Below are 25,429 nucleotides of genomic sequence, written 5' to 3' on the forward strand. Positions count from 1 at the left end.
CTGCAAAGAAGGTAGACAGATATAGTAGGTTTTCACCAGGTGCTCCCCTTGCATGAACCGCAATTGTCCCATTTTACAGATGAGAAAGCAGAGGCATGAAGAAAGAACTCAGCTACGATATGGCACTGCTTGGATTCAAAACCAAATGGCCTGGCTCCAAAGTCTAGGGTCTTCCACTGTGCTATGCTGCCTGAATCTAAAATTAAAGAGACTGTCTTAGGTTAGTGAAACCACACTCTGGTCTGACTCTAAGACAAACTGGAAAGCTGATGTGCTGCTAGCCTGGACATATGTTCACCTCTTGCTGTGCTGAAGCCACCTGGCACGGTGTGACGTGGGCATGTAAGGTGAACATGATGACACCGAAGTGCCTAGATTTTGCACAGATCACACACCGCATTGCCTGGTGAGGACAAGCACAGTAGGTCTCTCAAAAATGTTTACCAAATGGGGTTAAAGGCTGTAGTTTAAAGAATTGACCTTCTATAACATTAACCTGCATAGCATTCAGGACAGAGATATGAGGTATAAAGATCGTTAATGACAAATACCCACATTTAGAAAGGAAAAATAGACTATAATTCAAAATCAAGAAGTTATTTTTTTATTATCTACTGTCACGGAGTAGCCACACTAGCTGACCCTAAAATTATTGTTATAAGGCTACACTCTAACCAACTGAGCTAACTGGCCAGCCCTATTATGAACAACTGATACTTGATTAGTTTCTAAAACTCTTTAAGTAGTATTATTTAGAATCTTCCATCAAATGTGAATACGAACCAAGTATTAGGTGGTTTTAAGAAATTGTTCATTTTAGGGTCTGGTCGGTTAGCTCAGCTGGTTAGAGCATGGCGTTGATCAACACTAAGCTCAGGGGTTCAGATATCAGTACCACCCAGCCGCAAAAAAAAAAAAAAAAAATTTTTAATTTTATCAGAAGGCTCCCAACAAAGAAAAGCCCAGGACCAGATGGATTCACAGCAGAATTTTACCAAACATTCAAAGAGGAATTGACACACCAATTCTTTACAAACTATTCCAAAAGACTGAAACGGACGCAAATCTCCCAAACTCATTCTATGAAGCAAACATCATCCTGATACCAAAACCAGGTAAAGATATAACCAAAAAAGAAAACTACAGGCCGATATCCTTGATGAATATAGATGCAAAAATCCTCACTAAAATACTAGCAAACAGAATACAGCAACACATACGAAAAATTATTCATCACGATCAAGTGGGATTCATCCCAGGGATGCAAGGTTGTCTCAACATACGCAAATCAATAAATGTGATACACCATATTAATAAACTCAAACACAAGGACCATATGATCATCTCTATAGATGCGGAAAAAGCATTTGATAAAGTTCAGCACTCATTCTTGACAAAGACCCTCTATAAGTTAGGTATAGAGGGAAAGTATCTCAACATAATTAAAGCCATATATGACAAACCCACTCCCAATATCATCCTGAATGGGGAAAAGCTGAAAGCTTTTCCTTTAAGAACAGGAACTAGACAAGGATGCCCACTCTCACCACTCCTATTCAACATAGCGTTGGAAGTACTAGCCAGAGCAATCAGAGAAGAGAAGGAAATAAAGGGCATCCAGATTGGAAAAGATGAAGTCAAACTGTCCCTGTTTGCAGATGACATGATCCTATATATTGAACAGCCTAAAACCTCTACAAAAAAACTGCTGGAATTGATAAATGATTTCAGCACAGTAGCAGGATACAAAATCAACACACAAAAATCAGTAGCATTTCTATTCTCCAATAGTGAACATGCAGAAAGAGAAATCAAGAAAGCCTGCCCATTTACAATAGCCACCAAAAAAATAAAATACTTAGGAATTGAGTTAACCAAGGAGGTGAAAAATCTCTATCATGAGAACTACAAACCACTGCTGAGAGAAATTAGAGAGGATACAAGAAGGTGGAAAGATATTCCATGCTCTTGGACTGGAAGAATCAACATAGTGAAAATGTCCATACTACCCAAAGTGATATACAAATTCAATGCAATCCCCATCAAAATTCCAAAGACATTTTTCTCAGAAATGGAAAAAAATATCCAGTCATTTATATGGAACAATAAAAGACCATGCATAGCCAAAGCAATGCTGAGCAAAAAAAATAAAGCTGGAGGCATAACACTACCGGACTTTAAGCTATACTACAAAGCTATAATAACCAAAACAGTATGGTACTGGCATAAAATCAGACACACTGACCAATGGAATAGAATAGAGAATCCAGAAATCAACCCACACACTTACTGCCATCTGATCTTGACAAAGGCACCAAGCCTATTCACTGGGGAAGGGACTGCCTCTTCAGCAAATGGTGCTGGGATAACTGGATATCCATATGCAGGAGAATGAAACTAGATCCATACCTCTCACCGTATACTAAAATCAACTCAAAATGGATTAAGGATTTAAATATACACCCTGAATCAATAAAACTTCTTAAAGAAAACATAGGGGAAACACTTCAGGAAATAGGACTGGACACAGACTTCATGAACACGACCCCAAAAGCACGGGCAACCAAAGGAAAAATAAACAAATGGGATTATATCAAACTAAAAAGCTTCTGCACAGCAAAAGAAGCAATTAACAGAGTTAAAAGACAACCAACAAAGTGGGAGAAAATATTTGCAAAATATACATCTGACAAAGGATTAATATCCAGAATATATAAGGAACTCAAACAACTTTACAAGAAGAAAACAAGCAACCCAATTAAAAAATGGGCAAAAGAGCTAAGTAGGCATTTCCCTAAGGAAGATATACAAATGGCCAACAGACATGAAAAAATGCTCAACATCACTCAGCATCCGGGAAATGCAAATCAAAACCACACTGAGATACCACCTAACCCCAGTTAGGATGGCTAAAATCCAAAAGACTCTGAACGATAAATGCTGGCGAGGTTGCGGAGAAAAAGGAACTCTCATACATTGTTGGTGGGACTGCAAAATGGTGCAGCCTCTATGGAAAATGGTATGGAGGTTCCTCAAACAACTGCAGATAGATCTACCATACGACCCAGCTATCCCACTGTTGGGAATATACCCAGAGGAATGGAAATCATCAAGTCGAAGGTATACCTGTTCCCCAATGTTCATCGCAGCACTCTTTACAATAGCCAAGAGTTGGAACCAGCCCAAATGCCCATCATCAGATGAGTGGATACGGAAAATGTGGTACATCTACACAATGGAATACTACTCAGCTATAAAAACGAATGAAATACTGCCATTTGCAACAACATGGATGGACCTCGAGAGAATTATATTAAGTGAAACAAGTCGGGCACAGAAAGAGAAATACCACATGTTCTCACTTATTGGTGGGAGCTAAAAATTAATATATAAACTCACACACACACACACACACACACACACACACACACACAAAACCGGGGGGGGGGGGAAGAAGATATAACAACCACAATTACTTGAAGTTGATACGACAAGCAAACAGAAAGGACATTGTTGGGGGGGAGGGGGGGAGGGAGAAGGGAGGGAGGTTTTGGTGATGGGGAGCAATAATCAGCCACAATGTATATCAAGAAAATAAAATTTAAAAAAAAAAAAATTATTTTATTGGGTATGAATAACAATGGTATGGTGACTACATTAACGTAAAAGTCTTTATCAGTCAGAGATGCATCTGGAGTTGTACAGATAAAAGATGATGTTCAGTGCTTGCTTCAAAATTCTCCAGCCAGAATATAATAGGTGTGAGGGAAGGAGGGAGAAAACAAGACAGGTAAAACGGGATTCTTTAAATGTCGATAATTAACGGAGATAGATGTGAACATAAGGATTTACTATATTTTCTTTTGTGTATGTTTGAACATTTCCGTAATAAATATCCCTGCAGAGATTAAGTATGAAAGCAAAATGACAAATGGAGACAGACTAATGTTATCACCCCCGAGAACAAAGTCACATTTCAAAGCCTTCTCACCGACAAAATGGTTGAGCTCAGAGGGGTTCGCAGGTGCTCCATGGGAGGTACCCTGGCGGCAGTGACCATGAGGGACTCTTTACTCTTACATGAGCTGAACACCATGTGTTTTTGATTCTGTTGAATCCTCACAGTTGTCCCAATAGACAGGTAGTACCAACCCATGTCACAGAAGAGGAAAAGGAAGTCCAGACAGGCTAAGAAACTTGCCCAGGTACTGCCCTTTAGTGGCAAGGCCATGATTTAAGATGAGGGCTGGTTTATTCTACAGCATGTGTGGCCCCCATGGTCTAAATGAGTGAAGAGTGTGATGAGACACATGACGCATCCCATGAAGAGGGGACACTGATATTTATTTTTCAAATATGTTTATAAGACTTATGCTACTCACAGCACCGAAGTAAGGGGCTTGGTGCACAACCCCCGTGCCTTCTTCTTCCCTCACATAGCTGTCGACAAGCACAGTGAAAGCACCATTCTCTTTACACTGGAAAAGAATGAATGAGACATTGCTGTACCATAATGTTAACTCATAAATCTTTGGTAAGAGCCTCAAGAAAACTTTCAACATATAAATTATTTTCAGAAATAGAAAAGGCAGAATAATTCAGGTTGGTAGCAAACATGTTAATTCAATACATCTTTTCTATGAATAATGACTCATCATTTATAAATGAAATAATAATCTGAAGACCTACAGATAAAAATTTCTAATTTCCTTGGCCACAAAACTAGTTTTTTTCATTAGTTCTCTCTACCCCAGTCTTGCCCCAGCATACAGTTTAGCGTACAGTCTCAGAAAATGTGCTCCCTATTTACTTCCTGGTACATTTTTGATTACCGAATAAGCTTTGCTTCTCTTCTTCCTTTAAACCCAGCTCAAATTATTCAGTCATAAATGGCAAAGCTTGAAAGGAACAGGTGGGGGAGCTGAAAGTAATACGTTCTCATTACAGGTACTCCACCCACTGTAAGACTTAAGAAAAATGTGTCCAATTTGATTTTTTTTGCTACTGCAATAAGGACAAGTTAATACATATAATGCTAGAAGGCCTACATTTTCTACCTTCATCTCTTCTTTCCCTATACCCTTTGTTTCAGCCAAATGGCCCTTTGCTGTTCTACCAGTCTGTGTTGGTAAAAAGTACTTTCACAAATGACTGTCACATTTAATATCTATAATCCTGTGAAAAAGGTATTAGTATTCCCATGTTTTAAAAATATTCTGGCTCTATTTGCATTTCACAGATGAGCAAACTCAGAACAAAGATTAAATGGCTCATCCAAATCATACTACTAACAGTGATGAAGTCAGGACCTGAAACAAGGTCTTCTAATTCCAAATACAATTTTATTTTCAACTATATCATAGCACTGTGCTTCTCTGGTACTTAAAACTAAACTTGAAAAATTACCATAAAATTTTAATTGCTGTAACCCAAATCACCTTGAAATATTTGAGAAGGTGTGGTATGACAGATGCTAAAAGGTGTGTCTTCAATAGTTTAAACCTGGAGAGAGAACATTTGGGTCCTCAGAATCAGATGGACCCTCAGTGAGCCCAGAAGTATCTCACTGGCTGTAACTGCAAAGGAAGAAAGCTCCACTGATCTCCCCTCTCAGGGTCCACCTCTGGGTCCTACCAAGACAAGGCTGGGTGGCCTCCATACCAGGTCAGCAGAGCCGCAGTGCTGCCTCCCATGCAGCGCGTACTGTCACACCTTCACCTGACATTCCAGAACACCTCCATTTTAAGTGTATTATCAGATGATTTTGTCCAAGTCAAAGAATTTGTAGTACCTGTCTAAAATTCACTGAAATTCTCAGATATTTTAGTGGATAGGTGTCATGTACCTTAATTAAATATGTACTGAGTGCATTTTCCAGATGGATCCCTGATTTAACCTAAAGTTCTTTCTAGCGTGTCTATGTGCGTTTTACTGAAGGTTGGACTTTCCGCAGGTTCTCAATAGTGTCTGTAACTCAGGAAGGTGAAGAGTCAACAATCTAGTGGAAGAGTTTTTTAGACAAATAAAAACAAATGCAACATAAAACAAAATGTTAAGATATACAAGAGAAGAATGGAGTAAGAACAGTTTTTCAAAGGGAGAGATCAAAGAGGCATTTCAGAAAATGCTTCTTTCAGCTGGCATCTGAGTTCAGACTTGATGGGTTGGTTAAACTGAGATACAACATGAAAGAAAGGTGAGGGATTTTTAAAATGAGAGAACTTAAAGAAAAAGGCAGAGAGGCAGAAAAAGAAATGGCCAATATAACTGAGCAAAGGATATATTTAAAGCAACATGGGAGGATGTGGTTAAGGAGTGGGTCTGCCACACTCTAGGCTGGGAAATGGGGCAAGGGCATATCCCCAGTGAAGGGAAATGACTAAAGTCTTACAAGGAGGGACGGGACGAGGCAGAGCATATGGAAATCTTATCAGGCAGCAACATGGAGGCAGGAAGAAGGCCAATAAGTAGGAGGCAAGAAATGTGGGAAAACACTCAAGGTGCACAGAAATGGACAAGAGAGACACACTGTGGACAGGACCCAAATAGCAGAGGTTGCCTGTATCAGTGAAACTCTCCCCACACTGACAAGAACAGCAGAGGGGTCAGCAGATATTTTAACATGGGTTGTGATATAAGTGATATGTCCAGCTAATTATAATTTCCACACAGTGTGTAAAGCCGGGTCTAAGGGTGTTCCTGATTATCTTATTGCAAACCTTTAAAGGACCAAGGACGAAATTCTGCTTGATCTTGTTGTTTTGGTGGTGGTGGGAGTGGAGTCTGCAACTATAGCTGTGGATTCGCATTTTTCAGAAAATGAAAACCACATAAAACAGGTTTATGACTCTTAAGAAAACCAAGGTACTAAATGTATAAGCTCTGTCATGATGCCTAGATTTAAAATACCCACCTCATTAACTTCCTTGAAATGAACTGTTATCTACTTTTTGTTTGTTTTTTTTTGGCAGCTGGCTAGTATAGGGATTGAACCCTGGACCTTATCAGCACCACATTCTAACCAACTGAGCTTACCTGTCAGCCCTGTATTTACTTTTAAACTGATGTTTTTTTATTCTCAATAAATTCCCTGGGTGATATGTAGATTATAAGCAATAAAAATACACACATATAAATCCAATCAAATATAAAGTGATTCCTTGTATAATTTGAGAAAGGCATTTATAAAAAAAAAAAATTAAGGTTTTTTTAAAAACCAAGATATACATAGTATAATATCACAGGCCATCCCAATTTTCAAATATGGATCCCTTACAGCAAAATGATATACAACTCAGGGCTGGCCCGTGGCTCACTCAGGAGAGTGCGGTGCTGATAACACCAAGGCCATGGGTTCGGATCCCATATACAGATGGCCGGTTAGCTCACTGGGTGAGCATGGTGCTGACAACACCAAGTCAAGGGTTAAGATCCCCTTACCGGTCATCTTTAAAAAAAAAAAAAGATATACAACTGAAAAGATAGTGGCACATTACTATAGTTTCACTCAGTCATTAATAATTAGTTTAGTCTTTCATATCATATGAAAATGTCTACTAGGGTCAGACCAATCAGGTGTCCGGTTTTCATTCAATCTTTTTAGGTTCCAAAGTCAGAAGTGGTCCCAAACAAGTAGCTTTACCCTTTTAGATACCTAGCACAATTGAGCTAAAAGACATTATCTCTTGCTCTGAGCCTCTTCTGAGGTGTTAATGTAACAGGATTTCCCTCATTACATACTCCATTTGTTTCTTCTTTTACCCTCAGATACTATCCTTAACTTTTCTACCTTTTAGAAGGGACACTGGATTTGGCCACTGTGCTTGTCTAGACTGTAGGTAGCAATACTAGTCTAGCAAGTGCCTCCCTCTTAGTCCACTACTATTCAGACAGAACAAGGTTAAAAAGGTAAAGAACTGGTGGGCTATTTTTACCATTAGGCAACGTAGCTGCATTCACTGTTAACCCCGATTTTGCCAGATGGAGTTGAAGGTGCAACTTACCCCCATCAGGGCCTTAGGAATTCTGACATAAGGTTTAAAAATATAGTTGCAGTTTCTTGCTTAGGAATCATCCCTGCTTCCAGCACTTATCGTTGCAAGACCTGGTCCTAGAACCACTGCATCATTTGAGGTAACATGGGGATGAAAAAGTATACTCATACCAGCATCCTCCCCCAGATTCACCAGGAAAACAGGAATATCTGGTGGGGACACTCCTTTATTCCCATTCACGGTGAGTATGAGCCCACACTTCTGAAGGCATGGAAGCCAGTCCTTCGTGCCTTTCATCTCCCCCCATTCTAGACAATCAACGTTTTCGATGCCTGTTCCACTTCTCTATCAGACTATTGGGAGGATATCTCTCTGCCTACTGCTGGACATTATGGACTGTAGGGTGGGTTCATTGTTCTGAAGAAATGATGTTTGGCTGTCCAAATTCATGCAGTATTTTCTGTTCTGGCTTTTCTACAGCACTCTGAGCAACTGCATCTTCCACTGGGTAAGCAAGGCCCAGTTCAGAATCAGTGTCTATTCCTGTCAAGACCCATTTATAACCCCACAGCGCTACCAGCATCAGTCTTACTTGCCAGCTATGTGCAGGGCTTTCCCAGCAGGGAATGATTTTAATTATTAAAACAAGAAGGCAACACAATTTGATTTTAATACTAAAGCAGACTTTGGGATTCAGGGACATACATATAAATAATGTAACAACCACACAATGTGAATTCCAATCATCACATTGCTCAAGTTATCAAATAAATGGATTGTCGAGAGCCCTGCAGTAACAGTCCCTAAGCTTACCTTCACAAAATAGTCAAACAGGGGCCTGTATTTCTTGCCTTTGAGATAGGCACCAGGAAATCTAGAAAATGAAGAAAGGCAAACTCACATTTAGATTACAATCAAAGAAATGAGAGTGTAGCTACATAAGTCCCCACTCCCTCGTTTGCTTGCTCCTTACTCATTAGTGCTGGAACATGTGACTAGAACATGCTTAGTATCAGTACTTAAATCTGAACCTGAATAATACAGCTTTTGGATAATAAAGCTTCTCTCTTTTTAAAACTAAGACAGACAGACAGAAACAGACACACACAAACTATTTAAATATTCACCTTTCAAGGATCTCATAGTCACTCTCCAATTTATAGAGGGCTGATAATCTGGCTTCCATTAAAATGAGTAATTTTCCTCTGGCAACATCTATGAGAACAAGGGACAAAGTGGACTTCAGTGATATTCAGATTTTGGATGACTCTAAAGACATGCACCAGGCATCATTTTTTCGTGAGGAGCTCCTGTATCACCTCCAACCAGTGTGCCTAATGCTCACAGAAAAACACTGTGGTACCCTGCTTCCAAGACACAAAAAGGCAAAAACACTAAATGCAGGTAGGTGGCTGGTAGTTATTATTAATCACATCTATTATCCATTTTTAGTAAATTCATCTTTATATTTTCCTTCCAAAGGTAATATATTTGAATGTTTAAAAATCGTAACATTAATCTCATCCCATCTCAGACGTTCTCATTTGGGTGTCTATTCATCCACATATTTTTTAATGCAAATACTAACAAATCTGTATGTAAATAAGCAATGTCTTTATATTTTTAAAAACAATTACGAAGTAATACTCTATACAGGTTTTAACTTGTTTTCACCTAATATATTGTGAACATCTTTCCATATATTAGTACATATAGATATTCTTCATTAGGACTATTAGCTCTATAGGACTCCATTTTACAGAGGTACCATGAGTTATTTCTACCAAATTGACTAATAGGCATTTAAAATGCTTTCAAATTTTCACTACTACGAACACCGGGATAATGAATGGCCTTGTATATTACTGTGTACCCTTACTGGAAGTGTTTCTGGAGGACATTATTCTAGGAATAGAAAAGCTGGAGCAAATGTATGAACATTTCAAATTTGATACTGACAGAGTGCCCTACAAAAACCTAGGCCAGTTTAAATTCCCACCTATAAGATATAATATACCCAAGAATTTACTAAAGCCTATGTCATATATTCAGTTCATTATGGGAAAAATAATATCTACAGATCATTGCTAAGGCCTTTGCAATTCATTGACAATTTGCTACAAATAAGGATGCTATTCCCCAGCTCTGATCACACAGGAACTTTGCTGTAAGTGAAGACCACATTTTCTGATAAGACTCAGATACATGGTCTGCCAAGTAGAAGAGTCGTATGCAAGCAGAGGGATGACATGTTTGAAATCTTCGTCAAATGGTCCCTAAGGCTATCAGGCTCACTACAGAATGGCCAGTGACTCACCAGTGACACAGGGAAAATGTGCATGTGGGATTGACCTGTCTCAAAGAAGCAGCTGGAGACAACTGAGCCAGGCCCCTGTGTGGACAACAGCTCTTCCCAGTAGGCATCACTGAGACCAACTCTTGGTCCTTCCTATCTGTTCCAAGGGGAGAACCAAATAAAGAACTCCCTCCCTATCTTTTTTCTGAGCCCCAATCCTCTCCCATTCCTTTCTCAATATTCTTCTCTTGCCAGCACAAGCTATTGCGAATTAGGTTAACCAATGTAATACAGCTTTTCCAAAAAAAAAAAAAAAATCATTTTAACCATTTGTAAGTGGCATTAAATACATTCACAATATTATATAATCATTACCACTATCTATACCCTAAACTTTTTCATCATCCCAAACTGAAACTCTTCCCATTAAACAATAACTACCCCTCTCAGCCTCTGAAAACCACCAGTGTACTTTCTCTCTAAACTTGACTATTCTAGGTACCTTATATGAGTGGAATTGTACATTATCTGTCCTTTTGTGACTGGTTTATTTCACTAAGCATAATGTCTTCAAGGTTCATCCAAGTTCTGGCATGTATCAGAATTTCTTTCCTTTTAAAGGTTGTACGTAAATATCATATTTTGTTTATCCATTCCCAACAGCTGAATACTCGAGTTGTTTCCATCTTTTGGCTAGTGTGAATAATGCTGCTATGAATGTGGGTATAAAAACTTCTGTTCGAGTCCCTGCTTTCAATTCATTTGTGACCCAGAAATGAAATTACTAGGTCATATGGAAATTGTTTAACTTTTTGAAGAAATGCCACACTGTTTTCCACAGCAGCTACATCATAGCTTTCTTTCTGGCAATTTTTCCTCTTTTTCTCCTTTTGCTCCCTGTAAGCTATTCAAACCTGAAGGTATATTGTTCACAAAGTACCAATCTTCTTTTTCCATAGCAATCTCTTTATGGAAAGGGCCTACTTGAGACTATGATAACTCTCTACCAGGGAATATTTGAAAAGCACACAGTTCTCAAATTGTGGTACCAATTCCTAATAATGATATGATGCCACATTTCTGAATCTTAGATTATTCATCTGTAATAAGGTCATGATGTGTAAAAGCATATTTCAAACTGGAAATTACAATGAAATTTTACTTTCTACTTTTTACCTCTCTGTATTAATTTTTGTGTTACTTTTCAATCAAAAATAAAAAAAAATTTTTAGAGGTTATTTTTCTGATTAAGTCAAATTCTTTTCAAAGAATTCTATTTTTACTTCAAAAAGAAATGTAGTAAACTTTCTTAGTTTCCCAAAATATAAACTTATTTTATCCATATTCATCGTTAAGTACCCAGGCTCACACTTACCTTTAATCTTCACATACTGCATATCTGGATTAACACAGAGGGCAAGGTTACTAGGTAGAGTCCAGGGAGTAGTTGTCCAAGCAACTAAAGATATATTTTCATCCTCCTCCAAAGGGAAAGTTATAAATATTGAGGGATCTTGAACATCCTGAAGTAAATTAAGATAAAGTACTGTTTTACAAGTCCATAATAATACACATAAGAAAAAGAAACTGATCCTAAAGAGGAATAAAATAAATAAAACTTTAGAACAAACTGAGCTCTTAAAAACTATTTGTCACATTTATAAAAAGAAAATAGAAAGCAAGAAATTCCAAATAAAATTTTTTAAATACTTAAAAAAATGTTTTAACAATTACCTTAGTAGTCACAAATATAAAACATTTTAGGACCTTTTAAAGCAACTTATCAACAGGAATACATAAAGGAAGTTTCACTATTTTATAGTAAACTTATTTTAAAGAAACTTATTTTATAGTAAGTCCATGAAGAGTTAGGTCAACAAAATAACTGCTCTGTAAAACAGATTTATCTTTTCCCCCAAATATCAAAAAGAATCATACTGAAACATCATACACTTGAATTTGTATTAAGGCAATATTAATTCAGCTCACTAAATTAAAAATTGGCTATAACTCTATGACAATGTTTTAACACAAAATTATCAAGGATTTTAAAATAAATAGTTCTAAGGTAGAACCAATCATTACCCAACACAAACCAAATGCATTCTAAATAAAGTGCCATGAGAAAAAGGGGCTCTTATTCACATGTAAAACATCAGACAAACCTGAATGAGGGATACTAAAATGTACTGGCCCATCTGTATCCCTCCTATATATCAGTATCATGAAACATAAAGAGAGACTGAGGAAGTGTTTAAGAGTAATGAAGGCTGGAGACACAGCAATGAACGAAGCACATGATCTAGAATTTTCTTTTACTATAAAGAACATTACTAGGACAATCAGAACCTGAATAAGATCTAAAGATTAGATAACACGGTATCAACATTAATTTTCTAATTTCAATTGTTTAAAAGAATGTTACAGATTTTAGGAAATATGTAGTTAAGCATTTAGAGGAACAGGGGCATCCTGTCTGCAACTTACTCTCAATGGGTACTGTGCCTCACCCACATGAAAAGAGAGAAAAGGATAAAACAAATGTGGAGGGAATCTAGATGAAGAGTATGGAGAATTCAACTTTTCTGTAACTATGCAACTATGTAAAATTTAAAAATTAAAATTTTCTCAGTCAAAAATAAAAACACCTCCATTATAATTAATACAAAGAATACATCAAAATGGCTAAAATGAAAAAAGAATATGCCAAGTATGAGAAAGTGTATTAGTCTGTTTCTGGTGCTTATAACAAAATACCTGAAACTGGGTGATTTATAAAGAAAAACGAAATTTATTGCTTATAGTTTCTGAGGCTGGGAAGCCCAAATTCCACCTGCTGGTGGCGACAGTGACCCAGGGGTCTCACATTGCAAAATGGTGGGAGCAGAAAGAGCAGAGAGTAACCTCTTCATTCACCCTCCAAACTACACCACTGACCACCATTTTTAATCCATTCACTACTGCATGGTCCTACAACCTAATCACCTCTTCAAGGCCCCAACTTACAATTACCATAATAGGATTTCTCACCCTCACAGTGGGGACCAAGTCTCTAATACATAAAACTTGGGGAACACAGTTCAAGCTTCCGTGAGTTTTGGGGACATAATTCAATCCACAACAGCAAGGATACAGGGAAATCAGAAGTGTCCAGTGGGAGTATAAACCAGTGTCACTGCTTTGGAAAACTATTTGCCAGTACCTGTTAGAACAGGGGTCAGCAAACTATGGCCAGGGGCCAAATCTGGTTCATCATTGGTTTCCATACAGCAAGTGTGCTAAAGATGGTTTTGATACATGAGACAGAGACCAATTGGTACATGAAACAGAGACCATTTAATCCAAAAAGCCTAAAATATGTACTTTACAGAAAAAGTCTGCCAACCCCAGTACTAGAACTAAATACAACTATGTCTTATGACTTAATAATTCTACTACTTGCTATTTAACCAACAGAAACGTGTACATATGCTTCTCAAAAGACAAGCTCTGAAATGTTCACAGTAGCACTATTTGTGAAAGCCAACAACCAGAAATTATCCAAATGTCCTTCAACAGTGGAATGGATAAATACTAACTGTAATTAAAATTATGATCTACAACGACACACAACATGGATGAGTTTCACAATGTTGAACAAGAGAAGCTATACACAAAACACCACAGACTGCATGCTCATTTATATAAAGTATAGAACTGGCAAACGAATCAATGTGTTACAAGTGAGGACAGTGGTTACTGTACACGGGGTTACAAGTGAGGACAGTGGTTACTGTACGCGGGAGTGGGTGGAGGGCTAACCTCCTTAAGGGATCATAAAGAGAGAGAGATTCTGATAGGATGCTAAGGTTTTTTTTTTAACTTTATCTGAGTGCTGGCTTCACAGATGTATTCACTTTGTGAAAGTTCACAGAAATGTGTTCTTTTCAGTATTTGTATTATACTTAACCATAAGTTAAAAGCAACAACAACAACAAAAATGGATAAAGCACTAGTAAATGGAGGAATCAAAAAATGTCATCTTATTATTAAGCCAGGTAATACATACTAAAATGTAAAAAATGATTAATTCTAGTTATACAGTGTAACGAATCTAACAAGAAAAAAACTGCTAAAAGGAAAACTTCATAAAACATTAATAGCGATTGCCTTTGAGTACTGGGTATATACTTTTTTTCTCATAATGAACATGTCGTCACATATAACTCCATAATTAATCCAAAACGACTAGACTCCTAAAAACTAAAAATTCAGTCACATCAAAAATAAATTGATTCTTATGTACCATAACCTGGTAACGATGTTTACCTTTTGAAATAGTTGGAAGGCTTTCTCCTATAACTAAATTTGCTTACATACCTCTTGACCCTTTTCCCATAAGAACTTATTTATTTATTTAATTTAATTTAATTTTATTTTATTTTATTTTGTCTTTTTCGTGACCGGCACTCAGCCAGTGAGCGCACTGGCCATTCCTATATAGGATCCAAACCCGCGGTGGGAGCATCGCTGCGCTCCCAGCGCCGCACTCTCCCGAGTGCGCCACAGGCTCGGCCCAGAACTTATTTATTTACAGAAAAGTGTAACATTTGAAAATTCTAGGAGCTATTATGAGGGCCTAACATGTAAAAAATATAGTTGCCCAAGAGAAACTCTAGTATAAATACACAAGGATTCATATTATAAAATGTTCATAGCAACATTATCATCAAAAAAAAGGGCTATGTCCTCAAAACTACTGTAATGTTTATGAAAAGAATGCATAAGTTTTTGTCTGTTTTATGAAATACTATATAGTAGGTAAACATAAACTCAAGACTACCTGGATCATATGAAGAATCTTTAAAACAATACTTCACATAAAAGGTATGGTGCAGAAAAAATATGGTGGTATTTAAAAACATGCAGAATAATGCTATATACTGTTTATGGATACTTATTTATGTAGACAAAGCATGAAAATATGCACAGCAAAAAACACCAAATTCAGCACAGGGGTTACCTTTCAGGATGTAAGACAGGAAACAAATGAGAAAGGTGGTGTAAATAAACAAATGAATAAGTTTTAGTATATTCACTTATACAGAACAGTTATAGAACAAAAGATCTATAGCTGCATACCACATGGACAACTCACAAACCTAAAATTGAGTGAGAGAAGCCAGATACAAAAGAATACATATTGGACCTTTCCATTTACACAAAGCACAAAATCAGGTAAAACGAATCAATGGTTATCTGTAATATCTGACAGTCTTTAAAAAGATGCATTTATTGGAATACATCAAATAGCATACTTAAGATTTGTGCATTTAATTGCATATTTTTACCCCACACTCCAAAAAGCAACCATAATCAGATACTGGGATCTAGTAATGACATACATGCTGAAGGAAAAAAACAAATAAGCAAAGTATCAATTTACACAAAATATAGAAGGCAGAAAACATGTGAAATTAGACCATGGGGATGTAATTAGCAAAATTCAGACTATGGGAAACAGGTAAGACAAAACCCATTACCTAAATAAACAACGATTTGCCAAGAATTAAAAAGAGGGATGGGGAGAGGGAAAGGGAGACCTACAGATTTAAAATAGACCTGCTATGGTTTGAATGTCTATGTCCCCCTAAAATTCATATGTTGAAAACTAAGACCCAACGTGACAGTGTTAAGAGGTAGGGTCTTTAGGAGGCGATTGTCATGACAGTTATACCCTCATGAATGGGAATAGACCTTTATAAAAGGACCTGAGGGAACTAGCTCGGCACTTTTTTTGGCCCTTTCGCCTTCCGCCATGTGAGGACACAGCAACATGGTACCACCCTGGAAGCCAAGGGCAGCCCTCACCAGACACTGAATCTGTCAGTGCTTTGATTTTGGGCTTCCCAACCTCTAGAACTGTGAGAGATAATATTTTATTGTTTATGAATTACCCAGTCTCAGGTATTTTGTTATAGCGGTACAAATGGACTAAGACAAGACCTAAGAGACAGGTTTCATCATGCGTGAGCCTTTGATAGATCCTGATTCAGAACAACTGAAAATTGAAAAATAATTCCAGGGGAAATTATGAAACAATTAGAAATGCACACATTGATACTATCCAGGAATTGAACAATTACAGGATATTAAAAATGACTCATGGTGACTTTTTTTTTAGGTGTAATAATAATAAATGCTAATATGGTAAGGTTAAAAAAAGATAGATTCCTTATCTATAATAGATCTATTCTGGCCTGGCCAATTAGCCCAGTTGATTAGAATGCAGTCTTATAACACCCAGGTCACGGGTTCAGATCTCTGTAATGGCCAGCTGCCAAAAAAACACAACACAAAAAAGATTTATTCTGAATTATTTCTTGATAAAATGATACGATGTCTGAAATTTGTCTCTAAGTGAGGACAGGAGAACAGGAAGGAGGGTGTGTGTGGACAGGAGAACAGGAGGGTGTGTGTGTGTGTGTGTGTGTGTGTGTGTGTGTGTGTGTGTGTCGGTGTGTGTGTGTGTGTGTGTGTGTGTGTGTGTGTGTGTGTGTGTGTTTTAGGATCAGCCATGGTCAACAGTTCCTGAGATGCCTGATGGGCGTATGGAAATTAATTACACTATTCTGTCTACTTTTGTGTGTGCTTAAGATTCCCCATGTTAAATTGTTTTTAAAAAGCAAGCAAATACAGCAAACAGTAAGACTTGACAAAGCTAGGCTTTGGTACCCAGGTATTTATTATACTCATATTACTCTCTACATTTTTATGTACTTGAAATATTTTATTAAACAAATACAACCCAAAACAAACAAACAAAAAACCAACAACAAAATGTGAGCACAATCACAGAAGGTACTTAGGAGACAATAGGAATCATCACACCCACCTCAGACAGATTTGCGAAGATCAAACGAGATATGTGAAAGTATTCTATGAGATAAAAAGTGCTTCTGAAATGAGTTTTACTCATAATTTCACCTCACATAGATTTGCGAAGATCAAACGAGATATGTGAAAGTATTCTATGAGATAAAATGTGCTTCTGAAATGAGTTTTACTCATAATTTCACCTCACACAGATTTGTGAAGATCAAACGAGATATGTGAAAGTATTCTATGAGATAAAAAGTGCTTCTGAAATGAGAGTTTTACTCATAATTTCACCTCACACAGATTTGCAAAGATCAAACGAGATATGTGAAAGTATTCTGTGAAATAAAATGTGCTTCTTTTTTTTTTTTTTTTTTTTTTTCCCGTGACCGGTGCTCAGCCAGGGAGTGCACCGCTCATCCTTATATAGGATCTGAACCTGCGGCGGCTAGCGCAGCACGCTACCGAGTGCGCCACGGGCTCAGCCCTAAAATGTGCTTCTGAAATGCAAGTTTTACTCATATAATTTCCAAACCTGGGCCACGAAACAAGAATTTCAAACAAGTAAACATCCTTTAAAAACAGAGGATTAGATAAACTCTCAAAAATGAAAACAGCTGAATACATAGGAGAACAGTTACTTCCTGTTTCAGAAGACTCACTGTGGTTTACTATCTTTCTAGATGTGGTAGCGTACTTTGTAAACACCAAATATGTCTAAACACCTCCATCATACCAGCGACAGCAAGTGAGTCCATTTCTTCAGAGATAAGATCATATTACCATTCACCATCCCAAATTAAATTTTTTCCTAATACCCTTAATAAATAAATGATGTTATGAGGTCCCAGAAAAGGCTTAAAATCACCCAAACCAGTAACCCTGAAGAAATGGGGTCTGGAGGGAAGTATGTCAGAGCTGGACTTATTAAGCAAAGAAAGAGGCACAAAAATATGGTCAAAACAAACAAACAAAAAAACTATAACATTAAGATACACCATAAATCAGTGGGGGAAACAAATCCCTCATTTTTAATCTTAATAGAGCCTTAGTAACAGTGACTGGTAATACTATCAGCACTCTGTAAGAAGTGTTCTAACTAATGGCTGGGCTAACACTCCATATTGGGACTACTTGGGAATACTTACTGTGATCATAACCATTGGTTCCACATACATACTTCAATGCTGAATGACGTCTCAGCATTTCACATACCTTATAATTCTGGTGCGATTCAAAGTTGGAAAGTGGAGTGTTGCATGCGGTGGAGAAAGGCATGACTTTCACGCCTCTATAAACCAGGCCTTTATCATAGAGTTGTTTGAAGACCCACCTAGCAAGAGATGAGAGTTTTACAATTACATAATGAAAATTCTCTTCCCCTAAATGTAAACATTCACGTCATTTTCTGTTTAAAGTTTCGTTTGCCAAAAAAGTGAAAAAACAGTATCTCTTCATTTGGAGGCTAGCTGGTAAATTACAGCAGACTAGTATAACGAGACATTATGTAGACATTAAAAGTGCTAATACCTACTGAGATGGAAAGATGTTCAAGACACAATGTTGACTAAGAAAAACAATTGACAGACCATATTGTACAATAAGGTACCAATGGTGTAACACTGTACATGTCAGTATACATATTTACATTTCTTAGAGATGTTGAAAAAATAGATTTTTACCAACACGTTAATTATGATTGGGATTTCAGAGCTTTTTCTTCAACTTTTTCCTGGTGTACTGTTTAAATTTCATTATAATGGGCAGTTTTACAAAAGCAGTTTAAAAAGTACACATCACTGGGATTACGATCAGGTATCTCTCCTAGTTAATAAAAAACTTATTGAACACTTAAACGTGTTGCATTAAGCGAACTGTACCAAAGCACTGTGCAAACATCAACAGTAATAGTCACCCCAAGTTCTGCTGTGATGACTCTCTCCTCTTTCAGCTGGATAAGAGTGCATTGGTGGGAACCTTTACTCAATTCTGCCTTTATTTAATTCACCTTTATATTCCAGTTCCTATGTGCTTGGTATAATAAATGAATTAAGTTCTTTCCTATTTGTTAAAATGACATTTTTATGAGAAAAAAATGTACTTTTTTTCATGTTACTCCTGTGACTTTATTCAAAGCTAAAAAAGTAATATTTTAAAACAAATTTCCCAAGTCTAAGTTCAATCTTAAATTATGTTCCTGAAATAATACTCTAGAAAAGGAGTATTAGAATTGTATAACAAGACCCAGGTTCAAGCCTAAGAGCCATAAACTAAGCTATATGATCACAGGTAAGGCACAACTTTTACCTCAAGCAGGACCCTAACCAATCCACAGGACTCTCTGGGTCACATGGGAAAATTCATGTGAAGTAACCAATTCAGTCTAAATTATCACCATTATAAATGTTATCATTATTAAAGATATCTTCTACTATTTCTTATACTTGCCGTTGGTCTATGTGCCTTATTTATACGGCAACAAGTTCCTCAGGAATAACTAACATTCTAATACCAAGAGGCTTTAAAAATGGTTTTCCTCCCAATCCAAGCAAGTTTTATGTAAATTAAGGATTTAGAGCTGTACTGAACAATATGGTAGGTGCTAGCCATACGTGACTTTTAATTTAAAATTTTAAATACTGAAATATTTAAATTCATTAAAATTAAAAATTCATTTTCTCACTTACACTAATTACATTTAAATACTCAATATTCCTCATCTAGATCTTATTTTTCAGATGCTTAACACAAAACCTGGTTTTTAGAGGCTCTACCTATGGGGACACCAGCTGCTCAGTGAATAGGAAGCTCCCTGTCCAAAGTCTCTGGCATGTTAGAGTCAGAGGGTCTGAAGGAATGTCCCAAGGTATCTAGCTCCTTAGTGGAAGGACATACACCAACCATGTTCAGCAGATCCTGACCAACAGAAATGTGAGCAGGTAGATAAGAAGGCAACAAGAGTCACAAGCACCTACAATGCAATGCAAAGAGTACGTATCTTACAAAATAGCTTCGCAACTCACCTGTACTTTTATGCATAATTTAATAAAAGCAGAACTTCCTTAAGGCTCAGTTATGTACCTAGGGCATTTTGCAACCATCTTGATGGTATCTATTTGCCCAGTAATGATTTTTAGACAACTGTAGAAGACCCCAGTTAAACCACCTATCAAGACTGGCATTGCTACCACTGTCCTATGATAGCACAAAGAAATAAAATTGCATTTGGAACTGTTATGGAACAGTGACTTCACTATACAACTTCTTTCAGCATTAAATTCAAGCACACAACCTCCTAGACTTAATTCCTTAAACAAACAAAACTACTTCTGAAACTAATTTTCCCTAAATTTGGTACAAACTAATTTGATAAAAAAACTTAAATATTAGGCCATTTATATATTTTACTTACTCTACTTAATGGTGCAAAAATACTAACATATTTGATTGTGGCTTGCTGTTCAACCTGCCGGGACTATTATATACTACAGAATACACGCCTACCCTATTATACATTTCTTGAATCCAAAATCATCAGAATTCAAAAACATGCCTGTTTCCAAAGATTTCAGATAAATAATTATGAACCTGAAAACAAACTGATTCATGCTAGTGCAACTCTCCAGCGACCAATACAACAGAATATTCATCACATTTACAATTTTAAATAAACCTACCAGACAGATTCCATGAATTGTGGATACAGAGTTTTGTAGTCATTGTCAAAGTCAATCCATCGGCCAAGTCTGTTAACAGTTGACTTTAAAAATATGAATATTAGAGTAGTATTAGACAATGATATTTGTTATTGTACATTGATGTGTGTTTACTTTCATTGTCACCACATATGATAATTTTGGGAAAACAGAACAATCAACAGTCTGAGTAAATCTATACTGCAAACAATATACTGTGTAAAGTTAAGAACTGATGTTTTTGGTATTCATTCTATACACATATACTGTCATTTACAAATATAAACATTCATTTATAAAAGTCTACCAAAACCACCATTTGGGAAACACCACAGGTATAATTGTTGCTGGCAAGAGTTATCAATGGATGCTAAAATTTATGAGTGAAAATATGATAAGAAAAAAATATGATAAGAAAAACAATATTTGTAACACTGAGGACAAGGGTTTAGATCCCCTCGCCGGCTAGCCACCAAAAAAAGAAAAGAAAAAGAATATTTGCAAAGAACCTCTCCACAAGATACCATCAGTGAGATATGGCAATAGCATATGCCATCTGATATGACACATTGAGAAGGGCATGACATCACTTCTGAGGCATTCTTGCTAAAAATGTATAACCTAAATTGAGTCATGAAGAAATATCAGACATTGAGGAACATCTTATAAAATAACTGGTCTGCACTCTTCAAAAGTGACAAGGTCATGAAAGACAAAGAAAGACTGAATGAATGTTCCATACTGAAGAAGACTAAGATGACATGAAAACTAAATGCAATACATGATCCCAAAATGGATCCTGTATCATAAATAAATATTAGTGGGACAACTGGTGAAATCTGAATAAGATCTGTAGTAATTTTATCAACGTTAATTTCCTGCTTTTGAAAATTATCCTATGGTTAATAAACATGTTAGCAATTGGGAAAGGTGGATGAAGGGTATAGGAGAACCTTTCATACTATTTTTGCAATTTTTAACGTCTGAAATTATTTCAAAATGAAAATCTAAAAACTTTTTTTAAAATTTAAGAAAAAAAAAAGGCTTATATCCATGTTATACTTATCAGGATTTTTCCCTATTGGTGACCACCCAAGAAAGTTAGTTTCGGAGAAAATTGAGAAGTTGATTTTCATGTTGATGAAATCAGACTTTATTCACCAATGAAGAGAAGCTACTCAAGGTTTTTGAGCAGAAAAAAAGCATGGTGAACAGTCTTGTCGGAGAGAGGGAATGGCAGCCTGAGTGGAAAGAAAACGTGGAAGAGACTGATTATAGAAATGAACACGGTGGTGGTGGAGAGGTTATGGAAAGGCTGTAGGGATGAAATGACTTGATACTAAGACTTCATAGGATTTGGTGCCTGATTTGATTATGGGAATTAATATTTGAAGCTTGGAAAACGGATACCATTGGCAAAATAGGGAATTCTGAAGAATGGCAAGTTTGAGAGGTCAAAGCGAAGATAGAGAATCAAAAATGAAAGCCAGACATGTTTTTAAGTCATACAGACGTACTAATCTGAGCAGCAGGGAGGAAAGACAGAAATTTGTTACTAAACCCATAAGAATAAGAGAGAGCAGAAGCTCTGCAAACTGTGGGAGGTCTATAACTAAGAGAAGCAGGGGCAATGTTGGAGTCAAAGTAATATAACAAGAATGGATTCAAACTTGAATTTTTTAACATCTGAATTATTATATTGAAACATTCAAGTAAATTTATTTGCTAGAAGCAACATGATTCCTGTCATATACCGTGGGTAGGTAAGAGATTAAATATCAAACACCAACCAAGCACTCAGAAATCAGGAAAGAGAGAGTTCAGTTTAAGCTATCAGTTAAGTAACATAGCTGGAGGTGAAAGCTAAAGACCCTTTCCTAGGTACACAGTAAGGAGGATGGCTAACCTCTCGTGTCACAACCTTACCTAATAGCCAAACTTTTAAGAAAATTTCATAAAAAATACAAAGGACGATACACCATTTCAACTTCCCTTTAAAAACTAAATCTTCTGGGCCGACCCCGTGGCGTACTCGGGAGAGTGCAGTGCTGGGAGCGCAGCAGCGCTCCCGCCATGGGTTCGGATCCTATATAAGGATGGCTGGTGCGCTCACTGGCTGAGTGCGGTGCGGCCGGTCACAAAAATGACAAAAAAAACCCCAAAAAACAAAAAACTAAACCTTCTGTTCATTCTACTGAAAATAACTCAACATACCTTCCACTCAGTGGAATACCTCATTACAATTGCTCGGCACTGATTATTATACTCTGCGATCCCCATTTTGGCAACATCCTCTGGTCCTCTGATTCCCAGTGTCTTATCAATTTCATATTCCTGAAAGTTTGGGATAAGACTGTTAACATCCTTGGCCCTATGAAATAACAGCAACTAAGTAACTCTAGAAAATAAAACAGCTTAAAAAAAAAAAAAACTAGTTCTAGAAGATCTACAGAGAAAATGAACTATAAATATGATAGAAATGAAGAAAAAGTCTAACAAATTGTCAAAATTCATCATATGTTAACGTACTATATGATGAAATCTAATGCTTATAAAAAATCAGAACATTATAAGGTTGAAGACTCAAATGTACCACAGGTAAGCCATGACAATCCCATCCAAATCTTCTGTCAACATGAAACCCGCTCTGGTGAGCATATCTTGTAACTATATCTTTAATTGTCCCTGCAAGTATATGTCCATAGTGAGGCAGTCCAGTTGCAAAAGGAGGCCCATCGTAGAAAGTAAATCTAAGAGAGGTAATAAAAATACATTTAGTCACTTTAAAACAGACAGCAACAATTTAAGACAATATCTTTCTATAGATATTTCCTGTTACAGTAGAATCTTTAGGGAGAAGAATAGCAGCAGATCAGGAAATTCAGACATAACTGATTAGATAATTACTGTCTTCAGAAAGGCTACAGTTATGGTAGAGCTGGAGAGACCTCCTTCAACTAATTGTTCTTCATTTATCCTGATCCTGAGTTATCTCATCAGTAAAATATGGCAATAAACACCTATTTCATAAAGTTTTTGAGCAGAGAAGACACATAATGAAAACAGTGATTAAAGGACTGGTCTTTTCAGTGAATGGAAACTAGAGGCAGGAAGTGCTGTAGTAGCCTTCTATGGGGTACTTATATTTAGGGATAAGTAGCTAAATGAGAGTGGTGATGATGACAATGGTGGAAAGGAAGGTGATATATATAGATTCTATTCAGATGACCTCTTTAAAAAAGTGGGTCTATCCTAATAATTAAGAACTCATTCATTCAATGTATATCTAGTAACAAGTACCCACTATACAGAGAGCTGGGAGACTCTGGGAATACAAAGATGAATAAAGAGTTTCTGCTTTAATGGAACTCAATCTAAGAAATGACAAATCCTAAGGACTCTACCTTTACCAAAGAAATACACATACTTTGGTCTATGTTTTGATTGCTTTAAGCATTCCCGAAAACAATTAAATTCGGACCAGAACTGTAAGATTTTCTCTTCTTCAGCAGGAAAATTGATGTTTTCTGGAACTTGTTGAACCATTTTGTTGCTGCAAAGAAAATCAAATTATAACAATCAAAAGAGAAATCTAGTAATAACAGAGTACCATATTATTAAAATGGGTATACATACCACTATCCATGACACTACATGTTATTTAAAAATTACAGCTTTACTGAGATAAAATTCACATACCATAAAGTATACACTTTTAAAGTGTACAATTCAGTGATTTTTAGTATACTCACAAGATTGTGCAACCATCACCACCATCTAACTTCAGACCATTTTCAACAACCCCCCCCCCCCAAAAAAAACCCCATAACCATTAGCAGTCATTCCCTTTTCTCTCCTCCCTCAGCCCCTGGCAACTGCCAATTTTTCTGCCCCTAAGTATTTGCATATTCTGGACATTCCATATAAATGGAAAAGTCATATGAATCACCTTACATTGTAGCCTATTGTGTCTGGTTTCATTTCCTTAGTATATTTCAAGGTTCATCCATGTGGTAATATGTATTTATACTTCATTAATTTTTAAGGGTGAATAATATTCCATTGTATGGCTATTCCACATTTTGTTTATCCATTCACCAGTTCATGGAGTGTTTCTACTTTTTGGCTATTGTGAATAATGCTGCTATAACTATGCATGTACAAGTTTTCATATGAACACGTTTTCATTTCTCTTGGGAATACAGCTACAAGTGAAATTTCTAGGTCATGTGCTAACTCTGTATTTAACTTTTTGAGAAACTGCCAAAATGTTTCCCAAGGTGGATTGCACCATTTTACATTCCTCCAGCATCGCAGCAGTGAATGAAGACTCCAGTTTCTCCATATCCTCCCCAGCACTCCTTATTTTCTATCTTTGGATTACAGCCATTGTAGAGGGTGTAAAGTAGTATCTCACTGTGAGTTTGATTTGCATTTCCCTAATGACTAATGAGGCTGAACACCTTTCCATGTGCTTACTGGCCATTTGTGCATCTTTTTTGGATAAATGTTTATTCATCCTTTGCCCATTTTTAATTTTTTTTTTTTGGCAGCTGGCTGGTATGCGGATCTGAACCCTTTTGTTT

The 25,429-nt window shown here is 36.7% G+C and overlaps 1 protein-coding gene across 2 annotated transcripts in view; it reads right to left on the reverse strand.

The window, feature by feature from the left end:
* Nucleotides 1-25,429, reverse strand: part of IARS1 (isoleucyl-tRNA synthetase 1) — an 80,656-nt gene that overhangs the window by 51,531 nt on the left and 3,696 nt on the right. For both annotated transcript variants that reach the window (XM_063099099.1, XM_063099100.1), the window contains exons 2-10: nucleotides 24,271-24,396; nucleotides 23,437-23,593; nucleotides 23,058-23,177; nucleotides 20,826-20,908; nucleotides 18,364-18,481; nucleotides 11,666-11,813; nucleotides 9,122-9,209; nucleotides 8,808-8,868; nucleotides 4,383-4,478 (exon numbers count right to left, since the gene is read on the reverse strand). In XM_063099099.1, the coding sequence (XP_062955169.1) occupies nucleotides 4,383-4,478; nucleotides 8,808-8,868; nucleotides 9,122-9,209; nucleotides 11,666-11,813; nucleotides 18,364-18,481; nucleotides 20,826-20,908; nucleotides 23,058-23,177; nucleotides 23,437-23,593; nucleotides 24,271-24,389 (990 nt within the window). In that variant the 5' untranslated portion in view covers nucleotides 24,390-24,396. The remainder of the gene's footprint in view (nucleotides 1-4,382; nucleotides 4,479-8,807; nucleotides 8,869-9,121; nucleotides 9,210-11,665; nucleotides 11,814-18,363; nucleotides 18,482-20,825; nucleotides 20,909-23,057; nucleotides 23,178-23,436; nucleotides 23,594-24,270; nucleotides 24,397-25,429) is intronic.

This window comes from Cynocephalus volans, chromosome 6, assembly GCF_027409185.1.
Source record: "Cynocephalus volans isolate mCynVol1 chromosome 6, mCynVol1.pri, whole genome shotgun sequence".
NCBI lineage: Eukaryota > Metazoa > Chordata > Mammalia > Dermoptera > Cynocephalidae > Cynocephalus > Cynocephalus volans.